Source organism: Balaenoptera physalus, assembly GCF_965194825.1.
Source record: "Balaenoptera physalus genome assembly, chromosome: 2".
Lineage (NCBI taxonomy): Eukaryota > Metazoa > Chordata > Mammalia > Artiodactyla > Balaenopteridae > Balaenoptera > Balaenoptera physalus.
In genome coordinates this window covers 146,157,695-146,171,981 of record NC_138883.1, presented here as the reverse complement: position 1 = coordinate 146,171,981, position 14,287 = coordinate 146,157,695, and the positions used below count along the sequence as shown (strand labels likewise).

Genomic DNA, 14,287 nt, shown 5'->3' with positions numbered 1-14,287 from the left:
CGCGCTCTGTGAACCGGCGAGGCGGGAAGGGGCCGCCGCGGCTCCCGGCACGCCCGGGCGTGGCGGGCGGGCGAGAGCGCGAGCGGGGCGGCCGCTGAGCGCAATCAGTGCAGGCTCCCGCCCGACTCTGACTCGGCCGCGCCAGCATCGGCCACACCCTCGGCCCTGCCGCCGCCGCCGGCGCCGCTTCCCGAGAGCGGGAGGCAGGAGATGCCCACGGGGTGGCCGCGCGTCCCAGAGGGCCAGCCCCGGCCGCCGTCGCGGGGAAGTGCCGCCTGGCGGTGTCTGGGCGCCTGAAGCCCACGTGCGCCGCCGAGCCCGAGGTGGCTGACAGCAGAGCCCGCCTGAGACGCCGCCCGCGCTCCTCCCCGAGGAAAGGATTTTGATTTCAAAGGAAGGAAGGAAGGACAACTCCCAGCTTCCCTCTCCCGCCCCACTCCCCCCCCCCCCGCCCCCCCGCTCGGGCGGTCGGACCGGGCCATGCCCAGGAAGGCGGCGGCGGCGGCGGCAGCCCAGCAGAAGGGACTTTCCTGGCAGTCCGGCGACGAGGAGCGCGGTCTGTGAGTTTGCTTTGCTCCGGTTCATGGTTCCTGTAAGCCCTCCAAGAGGCCGAACGCTGCGCCCCCTCCCCGCGCCCCGAAGAGCCTCCTGCGTTCTTTGGCCCCCGGGCCCGCTCCGCGCCGCCCGGGCTCCGGCCGCCGCAGCCCAGTGCCCTCTGCCCGCGGCGGTGGATGGCATGATGGTGCGGGGAAGGCACCGCGGCCTTGGCCAGCTGAGTCGCGACGGCCGCGGGGGCGGCGGCATCGGCAGCGGCGGTGGTAGCGGGCTCCCCAGCGGCATGCCAGTGCCCCCCGGGCGCGATGGCTAGCGGCAGCGCTGGGAAGCCCACTGGCGAGGCGGCTTCTCCGGCTCCAGCGAGCGCCGTCGGCGGGGCTTGCTCGCAGCCCCGGAAGAGGCTGGTGTCTGTCTGCGACCACTGCAAGGGCAAGATGCAGCTGGTGGCCGACCTGCTGCTGCTGTCGAGCGAGGCGCGGCCCGTGCTCTTCGAGGGCCCCGCCTCCTCTTGTGCCGGTGCCGAGTCCTTCGAGCAGTGCCGGGACACCATCATCGCGCGCACCAAGGGGCTCTCCATCCTCACCCACGACGTGCAGAGCCAGCTCAACATGGGCCGCTTTGGGGAAGCGGGGGACAGCCTGGTGGAGCTGGGCGACCTGGTGGTGTCCTTGACCGAGTGCTCCGCCCACGCGGCCTATCTGGCGGCTGTGGCCACGCCGGGCGCGCAGCCCGCGCAGCCGGGCCTGGTGGACCGCTACCGCGTGACACGCTGCCGCCACGAGGTGGAGCAGGGCTGCGCAGTGCTGCGCGCCACCCCGCTGGCCGACCTGACCCCGCAGCTGCTGCTGGAGGTGTCGCAGGGCCTGTCGCGCAACCTCAAGTTCCTGACGGACGCGTGCGCCCTGGCCAGCGACAAGTCCCGGGACCGCTTTTCGCGCGAGCAGTTTAAGCTGGGCGTCAAGTGCATGAGCACGAGCGCGTCGGCGCTGCTGGCCTGCGTGCGCGAGGTGAAAGCGGCGCCCAGCGAGCTGGCGCGGAGCCGCTGCGCGCTCTTCAGCGGGCCGTTGGTGCAGGCGGTTAGCGCACTGGTGGGCTTCGCCACCGAGCCGCAGTTCCTGGGTCGCGCGGCGGCCGTGAGCGCCGAGGGCAAGGCGGTGCAGACCGCCATCCTCGGCGGCGCAATGAGTGTGGTGTCGGCCTGCGTGCTCCTGACCCAGTGCCTCAGGGATCTGGCGCAGCACCCCGACGGGGGCGCCAAGATGTCGGACCACAGGGAGAGGCTGAGGAACTCGGCCTGCGCCGTGTCTGAAGGCTGCACCCTGCTATCTCAGGCTTTAAGGGAGAGGTCTTCGCCCAGGACTTTACCGCCAGTGAATTCCAATTCTGTGAATTAGCACCCTCCCACCCTCATCCCATTCTTCCACCCCCCCACCCCCAGGCTAAAGGAAGATACTTATTCTCTGCCCCTCTCCATTTATACCAAAGAAATCAAAAGTGAACTCCCCCACCCTATGTTAAATGCTCGAGAGGAATCTTCCAGAAGGCAGGGCCATGCAGACCATTTACACGCGCACTCGCACTCGGAGGGCCCCCGGTGCCCAGCAGCCCACGCCAGGAGATGGAAGATGTGTCATCTGCTGGGTGCGGTATTACCCCTGCCCCCTACCCCGGCTCCTCTTCCGGAATTCCTCCACTAAATTTTATTATTAATTGGGCAGGAAGGAGGTCATGGGTTCATTTCTTTTCTGGTCTTTTTTTTTTTTTTTTTTTCCCCTAATTAAGAGAAAGGTTACCTCAGTTTTCACTCCTTAGACATGGATGTAGCTACCTTTTTTGTATGTTGTTATTTTTTTAAGCAGTCGTGATGGGTTAGGCGTATACTTGGTGTGGAAAGAGTATGACTTTGCCATGTGATTTGCAAATGGGGGGAAAAGCTACTGTGAGTGTGTGTTTTATTTTTTAATTTACACTATAGAATGATTTCCCCCCCGCCCCCAATGTCAAGTTTTTACCTTGCATGTACTGGAGTATTTATTTCATCTATTAATAAAATGTTATGTTTCTCAGATGGCTTTTTGCAAGTATTGTTGACTTTTAATCATTGTAATGTTGCAGGCTGCATGTCATCTGTGGAAAGGCGCCCTGGGAAGTTTGCTTGGGAGCAATGAGGTGGGTTCCCAATCTTCAGCCCTTTCTGCTTTTTCCTCAAGAGTTAACTTCTTTGAGCAGCCTAGAATTCAAGAAGAGAGAACTGTGTGTAACACTCTCCTTGTAGAGGCAGGGGACACATATATGGTTGGATTACGTATAGTGCTAGAGTGGGTTTTTTTTCCTGTTTCTCCTGGAAAGTAGTTTTGCTTCCTTTGTCCCCTCTGATTTTTCTGTCCTAACGAACAGGGTTCAGACTGACTGCAGTCTGATTTGTATTCCGCCTGTCTTTTTCAGGGTAAGGCTCTTCCTAATCCTGTGTGGAATGCCCGCCTTCCCAGGTCAGAGAATCTGTGTATGGACCTGCAGAAGTACTGTATATCAAGCGAGAGTATGTAGACAGGTCTGTTCAGACAAGATCCAGTTGCTCATGATTTTAGGAGAAAAAGACAACACAAAAACGTAGAGTGTTCTAGACTGTTTTAATAGAGGGAGAGGTATTCTGGAAAGTGTGAGAAGAACTTTCTAGACCCACAGCATGATTGCAGGCAAAGGGCTTATTTTTGTGACCTTGATCTGATATGCCCCAGTTGATTGTATGTTGGAAGGATGCTTTGTTCAATGAAATTTGGAGTTATTTTAAGGTAGTTGGTCCCTTCTGCAGACAATTATAAGAAAATCTTTTGGGGGAGGGGCTGTATGGTTTTGCTGACCCTAGCTGAGTTTTGAACATTTTCCCACTGAAAGAACAACAAATGTATTTGCCGTGCTTATCCTGAGAGAGCCACATGGATAAAACTCATACATGCTTTAAATTTGCTCCGTTTACATTTTTCTTGGGATTTGTTGTGCCTAAGCATTTGCAGTTCGCACAGATCTGAAAAGAAAGGTTTTTCAACAGTGATATGTCGGAGAGGAAAGTTGTAGTGACTGGTTTTACTTGAATGGCTGTATTTATTATATGAACATCATGTTCAGCCTATAGAACCTCTTAAACCTGTGTTGGGTTTACTACAACTGTTGAGCTCTGAAGTTTGAAAAAGTCTTCCAAGTGGTCGAGTGTATACATTCTTAAAAACGGTCAAGGGAGCAGTTGTTTTGCTCTCTTAGGTCCTGGTAGATTTAAGTTTCTGAAGTCTTTAAAAGATGAAAATGATCTTGCATGTTTATTCCTCTCCCCCTGCCCTTCTTTAAGTCTAGATCAGTCAGGTTCAGGAAGTATTTGAGGGAAGGAAACCTACCTAACCCGCGTGCCAATGACAATCCTGCTTGCATATAGAAATTTTTACTTATTTTTATCCATTGAATTTACATAAGTAATGCTGAAGTTTATAATTGTATGGTTCCTTTAGCCTATGCAGATCACAAAGAGTCAACTGAAAGGAACAAAGTAAAATACAATCAGAGCCAGAAATCTGCAAATTTGGTATCTGATTAGGAAAAAAAGAATTGCCAATTGTTTCTTGGACTCATTCCTTGCAGAAGCAATTTTCAGGACAGTGCAAGCCAAAAAAATCACTTTTCCTATCTACTTGGATGCAGTTAACTAGCTAGTCACCAAATTAATTTTGAAACTCTTCCTCTTAGCTAAGTGGTAGTTGCTTTTAACATTTCTGTATATTAAAGGTTTTTTGACTTGTAGTCAAAATCTCTGTCCTCTGAAGTTAAAAGGTTCAGTGATGTGTTGACCTCTTTTTTCCTCCTTCTGTCTCTAAGATAAAGCTTAGGATTTTTCATCCAGCAGGTGGCTTGAAGTGAATTCTGCTTGTGTGTTTTCAGCAGGCTTCAGGAAAGCAGAGTGAGGAGTGCACAGTGTTTCCGTGTGTATCACTCACTTAGCTGGGCACAGGTCTTTGACATTTTAACTTTTCTCCCAGTGTACCAGGTGGCTAAACTTGTTTTTGAAATAGCCCTGATTTTGTAAAAGGAACATCTCAGACCTATTTCATTGGGTTTAATAAGGGCAGCAGAGATACTGTTTCCAGGAATAAAATCAGAGTGGCCTGATTTTTGTTGTTGTTGTTGTTAAATTAAACCACACGGGTTAATTTAAGACATCTATCCTTGGGCTCTTCTGACTTCCGAGGGCAAGTTTTCTTACGCGGGCTTAATGGGCACCATCCTGACCAGGGATGTTGAAAAGCTTCCTCTGAATGGTCTTGAGAGAAGGAAATCATTATGGCTGTGTGTTCTTGGAACAAAAGCCATTATTTATGACAGTCCACCAAAGTCAACGGGACAAAAGGCTTTCAAACACAAGGCTTAGCTAGAAAAAGCACAGCTCTGTCTTTCCTTGGCTGTTTAAGCTTGGCCTTTTTCTGTTATTCATTCTGGGTTGATTTTAGGAAATGCAAAAATTATGTGTGTGTGTGTGTGTGTGTCTGTGTGTGTGTCTGTATGTGTGTATGTTTCTCCCCCATCCTCATCTCCACCCCAGTTTTTTTTGTTTGTTTGTTTGTTTTTCTAATTTCGGGTCATGTTTCTCAAAAATTATCTAAAGAGTTTGTAATTCTGGGAGCATCACTTACACCTGATTGGTTATTTTACAAATACTTTTTTTTTTAAAGCTGGCATAGGGATCTAAAATATTTGACAGTTTGAAACGGCTAATTTTAACAGAAACACCTGTTTTTGTCGGAATGAATGTGACTATGGTAACATGCCAGTCAGGCAGAGGATTTGAAAAACGCCTGCCAAAGCCCCTTCTGAGCTTTGCTTGGTAAACAGGAGTTAGAGAAGAAATCTGTGAAGCCTTAGTAGTGCTTTCACCTATGGGGCGGTGCACTGGCTCCTTGGTGCCTAGGTTTCCAGCTCCTGGAAGAGCCCTGAAGGAGGCCATCTCTGGGTTTCCAGCGTGGACACAGATATTTGTGTTCCCTCCAGGCAAATTCTTGTCTTGATGAAAAAAAAATATTTTTTTTTTTGCATGAGTATGTGTGAAATGAATTGGCTTATTTTACTGAAGTAGGGTTTTTCTTTAGGGTCGTTTGGATAGGTGAGTTGTCTGGCTCCACCTCAGTGGCAGAGGCTCAAAGATTGAACTGTTCCCATAGTATAGGGGAAAATTGTGTTACTTGTATCTATGATTGGAATTGATTTAATTGAACTGTAAAGCCCCTTCAGGTCATGGGCTGTCATGCCTTTCACATGTGTAGTTTTTTTTAAATGAATGTGTGTACAAGATGCCTGCAGCAAGTGTACTAAGCAAGTAGTCAAATTGTTTCTGGAAATGAAAGTTATAATGGGCATTCATTCAGCAACTATTGATTGGGGGCCAGCCACTGTACCAGGCCCTGGGGTCCAGATGTGAGGGGGTCATGTCTCCTCCCCTTGCAAAGACTCGGTGCTGCTCCAGACTTGGTCAGTGGTCTGGCAGTAGCAACCACAGCGTAATCCTGGACCCTACCTCAGGCCTATTTCTATCAGAAACACAGGGTGTGGGAGCAATCTGAGTGTCATCCAGCCCTCCCAGGTGATTCTGCTGCAGACCCAGTCTGCAGAACCACTGGTCTGCAGGGCCTGCTGGTTTCTTTGTACTCCCTACTGCCTCTGTAAGACCAGAGAGCTTCTGTGTCCAGAGGCAGCAGCATTTCTGCAAGTTGCTTGTTTGCTCAGGTGTTTTTTTTCTCCTGGATATTTTGAGCCCTTTTCTTCAGTTAGAAAAGATAATTTAGTCTCTCCTGCCAATTTGGAATTGGCAGGTTTTTCTTTTGTGTATGTGTGTGTGTGTGTGTGTGTGTGTATTTATAAGTACAGTGTCCTCCTTCTCTTACCTCCTTTTTGAGATGAACTGAAGTCATATACTAGTAAACTGGCAACTTAGCTTTCTATGTTTTTGCAATGCTGTTGACTCTTGTCCTAGAAAACTGGAACTAGCAGACAACCTAATTAAAAACCAACCCTTTAGCTCTTTGGCTGCCCAAGAAAGAACACTTTGCTGTTGAGTTTGTAAAGTACTCTATTCAGATCCAAATGAAGCATACAGACTTATTTGCTTATTCCAAAGCTCATTTTAGGGATAACCAAAGTTTGTAATATACTCAGGAAATGTGTCCTGTAAGGCCAACCGTGCACCAAGGATTAGGATGGTCTTTTAGAGCCTCCATACTCACGCGGGTGGTTCCGGGAGCTGGCATTGGCATCGCCTAGGAACTTGGTAGATAGCAGAATCTTGGCCCCATGCCAGACCTACCCAATAGAATTTGCTTTGGCAAGATCTCCCTGTGATTTCTGGGCACACTTCACTTTGAGAAGCACTGTTGGAGGAGATGCTGTGTAGTAGTTATGACCAAATCATTGCTTTACTCTTTACTGTGGGAACTTAGGCATTTATTATGCTTATTTAGATCTTTTCCGTTTATAAAGTGTGTTCATGTATGTTATGTAATTGGGTCCTTAGAGCAGTCTTGTGAAGTAGGCAGGTCTTACTCACTGTGCATGTCATCTAAACATTTGTACTTCTGTTTTCCCATTGTAACAAATATTTATGATGAATTCCCATGAAGTGCAAGACCTTGTGATGAGCTCCATAGACTAGACCTATCCACTTACAAGATCATCAAAAGTATTATCTGAAACACTTTATGTTAAAGTCAGTTTCCCCTAATGATCTTGCTTTTACCCTTCCGGTAACTTGACACAGCAGCTGTATTGTGATATCCTCAAGGATGGCCCAAATAAAGAGCATAGCCCTGTCTTCTAAGTCTTCTGTTATTCCATGTGGCAAGCCTATCCAGGTTCTTGGAAACATTGGATGTCTTAAGTTCTTCAAAATGTCAAACTTCCGGGAAGCATTTAAATGCTAATTTAGATTTTATTTTTTTTAACTTTTTTTTTTTTAATTTTATTTATTTATTTTATTTATGGCTGTGTTGGGTCTTCGTTTCTGTGCGAGGGCTTTCTGCAGTTGTGGCAAGCGGGGGCCACTCTTCATTGCGGTGCGCGGGCCTCTCACTATCACGGCCTCTCTTGTTGCGGAGCGTGGGCTCCAGATGCGCAGGCTCAGTAGTTGTGGCTCACGGGCCCAGTTGCTCCGCGGCATGTGGGATCTTCCCAGACCAAGGCTCGAACCCGTGTCCCCTGCATTGGCAGGCAGATTCTCAACCACTGCGCCACCAGGGAAGCCCCTAATTTAGATTTGTTAGCGTAGTTTAAAAATGAATCCATGTACTAATTTCAAACTTTTCTAAGTATTCACTAATAACATACATGTATCCTGATTTATGCTGAAGTGGGACACAGAGAGGGAGCTTTAAAAAAAAAATGCTCTGTTTCGGGAAGGGAAATATATATGCTATGCATGCAAGGTTAATGAGCATATTGCCCTGAAAAACTTATGCCACAATTGCAATGCATCACCTCAGTGTTAATATTTAATAGTTTCTGACTTTTTTCTAATTTGCCTAAGTTTTAGATGGCAGTCAAGATACTGATCAAGTGAAAAATCACAAACTGGTGGCCTTGGGTATAGGAGACCTGGATTGATGTCAGACCTCTAGAAATCAGTAGAGAGATATTGTAGGAAACCTGGGTCAGTTTAGTGCTTACTGATGCCCTTTCCATTTCGACTTTTTTTGATGACCATCAGCTTCCTGTTCTAAAATGAATAGGTAAGTCATTCCAGTACCTTCCTTCAGATAGAATTTTGGTATAAAAATTTTCCTAAAAGTTCCCTTGGAGGCTGGGTTTTACTTAAATATTCCTTCTTTGGTAAGTTCCATGATAAAGATAGTTGTAAAAACATGAATATGATTCTAGTTTTATTATCACTTGGAACTTAATTTTTAAGGTGTGTAGGCATTTTGTGTCAGTTAATGCTATGGAAAGTTGTCCATAGAACTGACAAAAATAGATCATCTGATATTTCACCTGTCTTGATGGAGTCCTATACTCCATACCAATTTCCTTGATACCTCCTGTAAATTTAAGTGGAGTCTCTGCAATGGACATTGGGTAGATGAGGCCAGTGACCAAACATAGTCCCATGGAGATGGCTTTAAATCCAATGTGGCTCAGCCACAATGCTCTGATAATTCAGGACAAAATAGAAGTTTTTCCACCTAGATTACTCACATAACTGAAGTGGAACTGAATGGATATGAAATCTGAGATAATTTGAAACATGCATCCTTGCAGGTGGCTCAAGTGTTCTAGTTCCTTCGTCCTTCTCTTTCTGGAGCTCAACTCAAACCTTCTTGCCCACCATGGTTTTTAGGAACAGGCAGTTCTTGACCTCACTAGGACTTCTTGCTTCATCCCGGACAACCACAGAACACCTGATAGAGCCGCAGTAATAATAGATGAGGGTGTGAGACCATTGTCACATAGGATCAAGTTGTTGATGATGGCACTCTCATTAGTTGGGTCTAGAATAGTGTCAGGTTTAGCAAGTCTGATGGTAAAACATTCCTGATTTAGTAGACGTTGACTCAGCATCTGGGACAGTATTTAGGCACATTCTTTATATTACCTTATTTAAGAGGAATGACTCAAAGCCACACAATGTTAGAAACAGACCCAGAAGCCCCATCCTTTGTCATCCTCAATAAAATCTATTTGTGATGTGGTTTGTCTTCCAACAGAGATGTTTTCCAAGTCCACCATCCTTTTGTGTTACATCTATATAACTGCAAAAGACAAGCCTGAGAAAGCATGGCTTTCAGAGGACTCATTGTTTGGATGACTGAGGATTAGTATGTAGGTGCTGCCGTGATTCACCAGAGCATCTTCCCTTTCAGATACAGTAAATGGTTTTGGTATCACGGGGGTTGATTCCTTCCTGGGTATCTGAGGGTTATTCACTTTAAATGCTCCAATAAAAGGTTTTAAATACATATTAAAAATGAGAGGCCTTTTGATCTTTTCCCATGTAAACATGTTCATGAAATTCCATATGGTGTGCATGTCTATGGATTGTTAAATATCAGGGCTGAGACACTTTAGATGTTTCTATCCTCCTAATACTTTGAGAAGTGAATTCTGCAGTGTCTATTGGGAATTCATTTAGATTTTTTGAAGCACTTCCTAATTGCCTAACCTAGATTGTTCCTCCTACACTGTTTTGACCCATTTTTTTTCTGGCTGAAAAGAGAATGTCTCACAAACTCCTCACAGAGGACAAGACATTAATTGGTGCCTCGGGGGATGTCAAGATACTGGGAGCCTTTCTCTGGATTTTTCAGCCATCTCCAGTGGACATTTCTTAAGACTGATTCTGTACTGGGAGCTGGGAATATGGAGATGAGCTTAAAATGTAGTACAAGTGATAGAAAGGGAGAACAAATTACATGAGACTGGGATAAGCATCATAATTAATGTTAATGAGGATCCTCTAGTCTAGGTCTTCGGCTGTTTGGGACCTTTGTAGTTCCTAGAGTTGATCAAAATAGATATATTGTCGTGGCGAAGGGGGAATGATGTTGGCATCAGAACTGGTCTTTCCTACTCTCGGGTGCCAGGTGACTGAATATAATTTAAGTGGGAATTTCATTGAATTTATTTTTGGTAGTTTTCACCAAAAACTACCAAAACCGGAGGGTAGTTTTCAGTTAGAGATTGCAGGTGCCTTCAAGTGTGGGCCTTATTCCAAGGCTTAAGCATCATTTTCTTTTTCTGCTCATTAATTTTGAGTAGTGTTGATGCAGGGTGTAGGGCTATTCCTGGACTAGCTCTGCTGTACCGGAAGCAGAACAGCTTTTTCTCTCTTCATTAAGCTGCTGGCCTGGCCTTGGATCAGGAGCCCTGGGTGGGGCTGCTGGGACCAGCTTACCTGCAGAGGAGTCCTGGGCCTGGCTGCTCATCACCTTTGGGGATCACCTAGAGCTCAGATGGGGGTACCTGAAGATGTGTGTGGTCGGGAGTAGGGGCTGGCTGATAGACTTGGGAGTCTTCCAAGGCAAGAACCGGGGCTTTTTCATCTCTGTCGTCCCTAGCAGGTGGCCAGCGTACTCAATAAATGTTTGTCCAGTGAAAGAAAAGCAATAGCCGACATTTTTTGAGCCCCTGTGTATGCTAGGAACTTTACATTGTGTCTCTTTAAAGCAACCCTTCGAGGTATGAAGAGTTGTTCTCATGTTACAGTTGAGAATGCTGGACTGAAATCACTTGCCCAGAGTCCCAAAGCTAGGAAGTAGTGGGATAAGGGTAAAAATCAAGGTCTGTCTCATGGAGCCTAGTATACTTCGCCACTTGGCTACAGTGAATGAATGAATTTCTAGGATGGAGTCCCTCTGCCTTTTGAGGTCGAAATGCTCCCCCCCATTTTTTTTTAAACTGTATGAATGACAATTTGTGCGGGTTTCCTCCTGAGCCTTTGGTCCGAGCCCTTCCTTGGCCTTTTGCAGTGGGCCCTAGATGCCCACAGCTCCCTCATAAAGCCACAGACTTTCTACCTGCCGCATGATCCTGGTGTCCTAGAGAATGCTTGAAGATCGACCTCTGGTTTGTCAAGTAACCTCCACTTGGATTTCTAAAATGCAAATATCTTTGTTATTTGCCCACTTGCAACACTCCATGGTTTCCCCCTTGACTTTAGGATAAAAGCCAAACGCCTAATTGAGGGATTTCTAGCTAGTCTGGTCCCTCACAGCTCCCCGCATACTGCATTCCACCCGCGATGGCACCTGCACTGTCCCTCCCGTTGCCGTGCTTGCTTTTTCACCTGAGCTCTATGCACAGCTGTGTCTTCTTGGGCAGCTCATCCTGCACCCAGCTTTTCTCCCCACCTCCCCTGACTCCAGCCTGGGTGGCAACCCTTCCCATGGGTCCCTGTAGTACCCCTTACTTCCTTTATATGAGTACTTACCAAGTTCTTGTAACCCTCTGTTTACTTACCCACATTCCCAGTCTGTATCCTCATGGGGGCGGGGGGGGGAGAGTCATCTTTTTGTCTCCAGTGACTAATGGAGTTGCCTAACACATAGTAGGCCCTAATAAACATTTCTGCATGAACAGATGTAGTGTTCATGAGTCATATCAAGCTTTTAGAGAGGAAGAGCCCAGAGGTAAAAGATATCATTAGCCTTTCCCTTTGTCTAGGTCCCCTTAAGTTAGTTACGAAGTTCATCCAAATTCTCCCTTCTAGTACCCTCAGTTTCTGTTCCTTTCCCCCAGTCCAGGTCCAGTCCACTGGCCTCCATCTGGACGATGCTGCAGAATGAATCTCACTGGAGATTGGCTACAGCTTGGACCGTGCAGCCAAATTGGGCCTGCTTTTCCTCATCTCCCTGCCCATCATTCATGCCTTTGGTGCAGCAAATTTAGACCCTAAACTGCGCCTTCAAGTAGCCAATAGCTCAACACATTTCTTGAGTACCAATGGTGTGCCACTGGATGGCTCCCACAGCGGATAGGACCAGGCCTTACTCAGGCTGTGGCCCTCATCTACCACCCCCAACTCAAGCCACTGTCCTAGCATAAGGAATCTCAGGCCATCCCACGCACTCTTATTCCTAGCTCTGTGCTTTTGCTTTTGTTGGCCTCTACGCGAAACGTCTTTCCCATCCTTCTGAACAGTTACTGACCCCTTGAGTGCAGACCGCTTCCAGGGTCCTAAGATTGGTGGTACTCTTGACTGCTGTATGGGTTGGCCCAGACATATCTGGCCTTTTGGAGACCCTCCAGGGATTTGTGTGGATTCCAGAGGGGTGCTTGAGAGGCCCTGGATGGACCAAACTCTCTTCTCTCTCTTACCTCAGAGCCTTAGCTAAGTTTGGGCTCTGGTTTGTGAGAGGCAGGAGTGGGTGCCGACCTGGTGAGGATTCTTGGAAGCCTCCTCAGGGTGGTGCTGGGCCCAGCGGGGATGTGGAAATGAGGCACCGCCTGGAGAAGTGAGTTTGTTTTTTTTTTTTTCCCCTCCCCCCCACAAATGGACTTAGAACCATATTCCCTGGGGAGCCCTTGAAGCCAGCGTGAGAATTGACTGAGGGAGTGGGTTCTGGCTTTCAATCCCATAATTGTTATAATACAAAAATTACTCACGGCTTTCCATAATCAGGTTTGGGCTGTAATAGTGTACTTAAGTAGAGCTCTGGGGTGAGCGGACGCTCAGCGGAATCCTCTGCCTACGTCTTTCCTGCCCAGGCTCTTGTGAATGGAGAAAAAAAAGCTGAAGCCTTAGGGAGGAAAAAGGAGGTGCTGCCCCAAAGCCCCCTGGAAATGGGGGCCACTAAAAGCCTCAAGGGCCTCAATGTCGGCAGCAAACTGGCACCTGGGCCTTGGGGTTGAATTGCTATTTTATACCTGCCCTTTGAGTAGCTACATTAAATTTGATTTGTTTTGCATTTGATTGTTGACACTACCTAAAAAATATAAAATGATGGTTGTCTTATCAAAATTAAAGGAATTGCTTAAAACAAAGGCATTACATCTACTTACTTAACTTTTCCCTTCCACCATTGACATTCCAGTGTCAGTGGAGTAATAAGCAGGTAGGGTTACCGTGACCACAGTGAATTGCCGTGACAGTTTCCACAAAAACTGAACTGAGTTGCTCGTGTCCTCTTTCTGGTGACGCGACACGGATCATAAGAGCATCGGGCATGGCTGGGGACACTGGGGTGTGCCCGGAAGCCTTGCTTTTGTCACAAGCTGAGCGGCTGTGGTGTGGAGCCATGGTGTGAGGGTCACCAAGTGACCCTGCTTCTCTCAGATGATGGGGTCAACTTTGAAAAAAATGCTGAGAAGACTAAGTGAAAAGAAGAACAATTTTAATGGTCCCACACACAGAAACTTACCAGAGGGCTCAGGCACAATCTAGGGTCCTGTTCCCCCAGCCAAAGGAGGAATCACCATTCACAGTATGAAAGCGTGATTGTGATCGGTGAAGTCTGTGCTTTCTGTCTTTGCACCGCCCTGCCCACTCCCCAGACACTCCAAATATTTCCTATCCTAGGATGCCTGCTTCCTGATCCTTAGAGATTAGCTCCTAGCAGCAGAGCCAGGCCCACCGACCTTCTCAGAACAACCCCGCCTTTAATTTCTTGGAGGGAAGCTCTTCTCAGCTCACTGCCTGACTACCTAACACATGACTGCCTCTCTTTCTATCAAGCGGGTCCTTCTAATATACCAGGCGCCTCTCCACTGCCAGCCTGGATCTGCTTGAGTCATGTCAGCCAGCAGCTCCCAGAAACCTACTCTGGGGTCAGGCATCAATGATACAAAAGTAAGACTCACTCCCTATGCTCAAAGAAGAATGAATGCTGGTACAACATAACTTGCATTTCGGTAGCAATCCCTGAAACTCTCAAATCCTGCAAGCCTCAGAGGAATAAATCTGAGGTGGTGTTTTTGGGGGCAAAACATATTGGAATGGAAATCTGGACTCAGCAACCCTTGAATTGCTCAACTGACATCTCTCTGCCCTCCCTTTATACTTACAAACTCATCTCTGAGCATCGATTTCAGGGCCTGACCCCCTCCCCCCGCCAAAAAGGAGGATGTCATATTTGGTTCCCAGACAATCCACCAACTCATAACTGAAAGTGATTAAAAAAATGATTGAGATTGTACTTGGTGACTTGTCCCCTAGGAGAGATGTCCTCTGTCCCTTTAGTGGTGGTGTCTTCCTGGGGTGGCAGTGAGGAGT

At 47.5% G+C, this 14,287-nt stretch overlaps 1 protein-coding gene across 1 annotated transcript; it reads left to right on the top strand.

The window, feature by feature from the left end:
* The first annotated feature begins 717 nt into the window (after window positions 1–717).
* Window positions 718–2,623, top strand: TLNRD1 (talin rod domain containing 1). The gene has a single exon (XM_082448844.1). The coding sequence runs from the start codon at window positions 861–863 to the stop codon at window positions 1,947–1,949; it is 1,089 nt and encodes a 362-aa protein (XP_082304970.1). The 5' UTR covers window positions 718–860; the 3' UTR covers window positions 1,950–2,623.
* Window positions 2,624–14,287: the final 11,664 nt, after the last annotated feature.